The 6,240-nt window shown below is 38.9% G+C and overlaps 1 protein-coding gene across 2 annotated transcripts in view; it reads left to right on the top strand.

Annotated features, from left to right (window-relative positions):
- Positions 1 to 6,240, top strand: part of ubac2 (UBA domain containing 2) — a 114,195-nt gene that overhangs the window by 60,324 nt on the left and 47,631 nt on the right. For both annotated transcript variants that reach the window (XM_062975481.1, XM_062975482.1), the window contains exon 6: positions 4,130 to 4,177. In XM_062975481.1, the coding sequence (XP_062831551.1) occupies positions 4,130 to 4,177 (48 nt within the window). The remainder of the gene's footprint in view (positions 1 to 4,129; positions 4,178 to 6,240) is intronic.

Raw genomic sequence — 6,240 nt, 5'->3', positions numbered from 1 at the left:
GAGTTTAAAACATAAAACAAATCTGCTTGCATTGAGTTTAAAACATAAAACAAAAAATCAATATTGGAATTTTATAATAAAAGATATAGTGTATCCTGAAGTACAACTTGGCAATTCCTACATTTGGCATATGTACATATTAAGATGTGGAAAATAGAACACAGTTTATCCCACTTGCATACCTGGCAATAGGGGAGCTTTCTTTCTGCGTGTTTTTATTGTTTTGCTTTATGCAAATATTTTTTGATTTTGTCAAGGTGGTAGTTACTGATACATTAATAGACCATTTTCAAAAGTGCTATGTAAGTGGGGCCTAAAGGAGCTATAGGGCTTAATCTAAAAACTTTAGGAACAGGCCTAAGCTATGAGTTCCCCAGTTCAGCTAGAAGTTCAGCAAATATTAAGATTTAGTCTTTTGACAGAAACTAGTGAATTTGGCTTCTGATTCACTTCAAGATCTAGTTCAGATTATTAATTGCAGCATTTCTGAGGGACAGGGGGCCTCATGGCCTTAGCAAAGTCTGTTATTTTGATTAATCACTTTCATCTTATGATTAAACTGATGATTGCTAATATTTATGCCAGATAATGATCTTAAATTTAGTTTCTCTTGTTTTACTTTCCCTTCTTATCACAGTTGGGTAAGGCAGCCGTTAAACGTTCGACAGGGACATTTATGACACTGTGAACTACAAAGCATTTGACATTTTTCTTGTGGGCAAAGAAACTGCCCAGCATATAGCACTGATCAAATTCCCAACATGTAATGAAAAACATCATACTAGAGAAAATACTATTGACCCTAACTGAAATGTCTAAAATGATTAAAAAGAGCCTTGCACACACACATGCTATAGCATGATTTACAAAAACATTTTTAAAATTGTCTTCCTAGATATATGTGTGTGTATGTGTATGTGTGCGTGTATGTGTAACCTGAAGAATTCAGCTGTCAATTGATATGGCCATTTTAATGCATTTGCTTCTTTTTCATTTTGTGTTGTGGTGTTGTTTTTGTTTTGTTGTAGTTTTTTTGATAGGGGATAAATTAATATGTAGTGCCCCAGATCATTATTGTTTTTCTTGCAAGTCTACACTTCAATATTGCTCTTTTTTGCTGGGCTTTCCTGCAGTTTCACATACCCTTTCATGTTCTTTTTTCTATTAAGCATATCCCCTTTATATAAAAAAATATTGGTGGTGAAGGTGTACCGTATATACTCGAGTATAAGCTGACCCTAATATAAGCCGAGGCACCTAATTTTACCTCAAAAAACTGGGGAAATTTATTGACTTGAGTATAAGCCAAGGGTGGGAAATGCAGCAGCTACTGGTAAATTTCAAAATGAAAATCGATCCCAGTGAAATTATATTGAGACACCAGTAGGTTAAAGGTTTTTGAATATTTACTGTATTTCAAAGAAAAACAGTAAACTATCTCTGTAGTGGAAAAGTAGGGTCAACATAAACAATATGGTATTAACAATAAAATAATAATAATAATAATAATAATAATAATAATAATAATAATAATAATAATAATAATAATTTTTAAAAACTTCATTTGTACCCTGTCCTATCTCCTCATGGAGACAGGCCAGCTTCCAACATAGTAACAGGAAAGCATTCAATGCCTACATAAACAATGCAGAGCTAGATATAAATCTATAATTATATATACTAATTTCACATATGCATTTCCCACTGAAATATTTGCAAATTCTCTCTCTATATATGTGCATTTTCCTCCTGCAATATTTGCAAGCTCTATATATTTATGTTTATATCTATCTAGAAATCTCTCTGTATATAGATAATTATAGGATTTGCAAAGGAGCCCCAGTGGCGAAGTGTGTTAAGTGTGTTAGTATGAGCTGCTGAACTTGCAGACCAAAAGGTTGCAGGTTCAAACCCCGGGAGCGGAGTGAGCACCCGCTGTTAGCTCCAGCTTCTGCCAACCTAGCAGTTCGAAAACATACCAATGCGAGTAGATCAATAGGTACCGCTCTGGCGGGAAGGTAACGGCGCTCCATGCAGTCATGCCAACCACATGACCTTGGAGGTGTCTACGGACAACGCCGGCTCTTCGGCTTAGAAATGGAGATGAGCACCAACCCCCAGAGTCAGACATGACTGGACTTAATGTCAGGGGAAACCTTTACCTTTACCTTAGGATTTGCAAAGACTTCAAACATGTGAGGTGAAAATTCATATATAAAATAATGTATATACATAGATGCAGATATACAGGTACATGGAAATCTCTAGATATCTATATTTATATGGGATTTGCAAAGACTTGCAAACATATGAGGGGAAAATTCATATATAAAATTAATGTAGATAGATAGATAGATAGATAGATAGAAATATAAAGGTACATAGGGATTGCAAAGGCTTGCAGGGGGAAATGCTTATATATCTGTAACAGAGATTAACAAATATTTCAGGAGAAAATGCTTTTATAAGATGAATGAGTATTCCTCTTCCTGACTTGCAAGGGCTTATTTCCCTTTTAAAAACATTCCCTTGGTTACGAGCGAGGGAGGCTTTGGAAAAGTAAACACTGATAAGGGAGGGTAAGATGAGAGATAAATATATCATATATTGCAAGCAACGGCCGCCAGGCTCTGCTGCCGGTTTGACCTTGATCCGATTATAAGCCAGGGGAGGCTTTTTCAGCTCATAAAAAGGGCTGAAAAACTCAGCTTATCTTCACGTATATACAGTATTTTTTGGACATGAATTGTTATAAGTTGTTTTAGTCTCCTATTTGACTTTACATTGCGACTGACCTTACATTCTTGAATGGGGGAGGAAATGTTTTCATTAGAAAAAAATCTTGCATTAAGGAAATCAAAATTGTATTGAAATTAATTATGTTCCATACCAGGAACATCTCCACTAGTAGTGTATGTTTTATTGCTCTCACTTTGTTTCTGTATGGTACAGAATTTATGCTAGATGGTCTCATTACAGTACTAGTATCTAATGAAATGCTCTCCATACAGTTTGTGCAAAACCTGGAAGCTTTCCTTCTGACTGTGTGTTGGATTTGTTGAGTGTTCTAAAGTTTTTATATTCAAACATATCTGTGGTGAGGAGTTCTTTTTAATGTTTTAATTAGTACAGTAGAGTTCCGGTTATCCAACATAAACAGGTGGGCCCAATGTTGGATAACTGAAATTGACTGATAATATGGAGGCCCTATTCAAGCCGGGAGCATGGCAAGGAGAGAAGGGACTTTTTTACCCCATGCATGGAGGAGGATGGAGAGATGAAGGCCAAACTTGAGAGGCGCCATTTGAGAAACTTTGAAACTGAGGCCGCAGGAAGGTTCCTGGAGGGAGGCAGGCTCAGAAGGAAGCTTTAATGGAAAATTTCTTCCCCCGCCCCCGGCGCCTTCCTTGTTTACCTTTGAGGAGCTCGAAGGCTCCCACCAGCTAATCCCAGGGGCAGGCAGCGAGGCGGGCTCCGTGTGGAAAAGGGCCTGGAGCCGCCAAGCTCTCCTCCCTCGCCCTCTTCTCTCAAACTCCCTGCCGAGGGAGAGAACAGCTCTTCTCTCGAACTCCCTTCCTGCCAAGGGAGAGAAAAGGCCTCCTCCTCCTCCCCCTCTTCCCTTCGGCTGCTTGAGAGAGCTCAAGAGAAGAGGGGGGGAGGAGAGCTTTTCTCTCCCTCGGCAGGGAGTTTGAGAGAAGAGGGTGAGGGAGGAGAGCTTTTCTCTCCCACTTCCTCCGGCTGCCCCAGGAAGATGCGAAGAAGGAGGCGGCGGCGGAGGGGGAGACAGATGCTGCGTCAGAGGCAGCCATGCGTATGGCGCCGGGGGGGGGGGGGGGGAGAGAAATTTTCCATTAAAGCTTCCTTCTGAGCCTGCCTCCCTCCAGGCACCTTCCTGCGGCCTCAGTTTCAAAGTTTCTCAAATGGCACCTCTCAAGTTTGGCCTTCCCCTCTCCACCCTCCTCCATGCATGGGGCGCAAAAGTCCCTTCCCTCCTTGCCACGCCCCCCGGAGTGCGTCGGATAATACGGTGTGTCGGATAAACGGAAGTCGGATAACTGGAACTCTACTGTAATAGTAAAATGTTTGTGCAACACTGTTACATTTTAAATTACACATTTTTGTCTTGTAGCTTTTAACTTCTGGGTCTTACATTTGGATTATAGCTTTAAGTGGGTTGGTAAGTAGACCTATTTCTTTTTTGCTCAGATTCTTATTATGTAAAAACACTTGATTATTGCTAATTTTCTTCTTTTAATATTTATGTGTGTGTGATTTTACTTCAGTATTTACTAAACTATGACTTCCTTTGTCATTTGTTGTGCATGCATCTTTCTTAACACAGTTACATGAGTTTGGTACTTCTTGGAGGCATTAAAAGCTCGGGTGCAAAATGTTTTCATAGGCACAACTTGCAGATAATGTACTTGTCATGTAGTGTTGGCACTAATCCATTAGTTAGCACTAAGATAATGAACATTAAAAAACACAACTGGTTCATGGGTAGGATTGGTGTTATGTATCATAACATACCACTGGTCTTTTAAAATTGCTAGCAATATGGGCTAAATGTAACAAAGGACAGAGTGACATAATTACCTGGAGAAAGAAGAGGAGAATCATGAAATAGTAAAATGTGGTTGCTTCTGAGCTTGCCAAGGTAATGTAATCGAGCGGTAATAGTGGAACTGCCCAGTTTCAAGCCTTTTTCCCTATATCATGAAACCACTGGAAAGCCTTTCTGAATATTAGATTTATGGAAGTAGTACATATAACACTGCATTTGGATGTAAAACTACCCATTTGTTGGTTTTCTTATTAACTGGTATGATTATATCTGAACTCACCTGGACTTACTAATCATCATTGCTTTGGGAGCAACAATGTTGGATCTAAACTTATGGGTCAAAGATGATTTGAGAAGTTCACACTTGCTTCGATCTAACACTGGTTGAGCATTTGTGTTCTGCCTCTCACTGTTTTGGCTTGATGGTAAGAGAACCAACAATATGGTGACATCTTGCCAGTCCTTAAGTAACATATAAGACTGTGGTATAGCAGCTGAGTATCCAGAAAGCAGTGGAGCAACAATAAGTGGAATAGACCTGTTTGTTTGAATGTCTATTGCCTGAATCCTGATTTGCTCCACAAACCATGATAACAACTAACTTAAGTCTTAGTGCTACAGCTAAGTGCAACCAATAAGGTTTATATCATTTTTATTATTAACATGTCATGAATAGTACAGATGGATTTCCATTGCAGGTATAACTCAGTTAACAAACACCTTTTTGCAAAGTATTTTTATGCCTGCCCAGCTTCTCCTTTTCCTTTCATCCACTGGTTAGCTCAGTGGTTCTCAACCTGTGGGTCCCCAGGTGTTTTGGCCTACAACTCTCAGAAATCCCAGCCAGTTTACCAGCTGTTACAATTTCTGGGAGTTGAAGGCCAAAACATCTGGGGACCCACAGATTGAGAACCACTGGTTTAACGTGAAGGCTTTTAGCAGCATTTGCATTGGGAACATGGTGAAGGATGACTAAAGAAACACAGATTTTCAAAGCCAGGTTACAGGAGCATGTCTTCATTAAACTATGCAGTGATGTGGGATTTTACTCTAGCCAATTGAACTGTAGCTGTGTGTACCTACTTATAACAGGGAAGGGAAAATAGCAGCTTGATTCAGAATCCATTACTGCATTCGAGAAATACAAAAAGAAACAATCAGATAAACCTGCTTAGCCAGTTCTATATTATTGGGAATAAAAATGGAAATCATGCGGAAAGTGGTGAATGTTCTTTCATAACTCCCATTTCAAGTCCTAGTTGTGTGGCATATAAGGCAGTTAGCCTATCAGAATCCCTTGCCCATCGGAAACTATTCTCTTTCTCCATATTCTATCCTCAATATGGATTAAGAAAATTTAATGTTGTGACACAGCTGTTCTTTTTTGGTGATCCATAATTATTCATGATCAGCATACTCAAAAGCTTTGCCATAATATATAAAGCGCAGGCTAATGTTATTTTAAATGTTTGTGTAACTATTCATTGCATACCAAATCAATAGCCTGATTAATCATGGACCTTATTTTTCAGCTTCCTTATCGCTACATACAATGAATATGTAGAAACTAAGCAACCTGCCAGTAATCATAAATTCCTTGTGGAGTATGATACTTAATATTACAAAGACTGGGATTGGATATAATGAGTTTTAGAACCAGTCCCAATAGGACAAAA

This window comes from Anolis carolinensis, chromosome 3 (assembly GCF_035594765.1).
Source record: "Anolis carolinensis isolate JA03-04 chromosome 3, rAnoCar3.1.pri, whole genome shotgun sequence".
NCBI lineage: Eukaryota > Metazoa > Chordata > Lepidosauria > Squamata > Dactyloidae > Anolis > Anolis carolinensis.
Note: the sequence above shows the minus strand (reverse complement) of the source record. Positions and strands in the feature narration are given on the sequence as shown.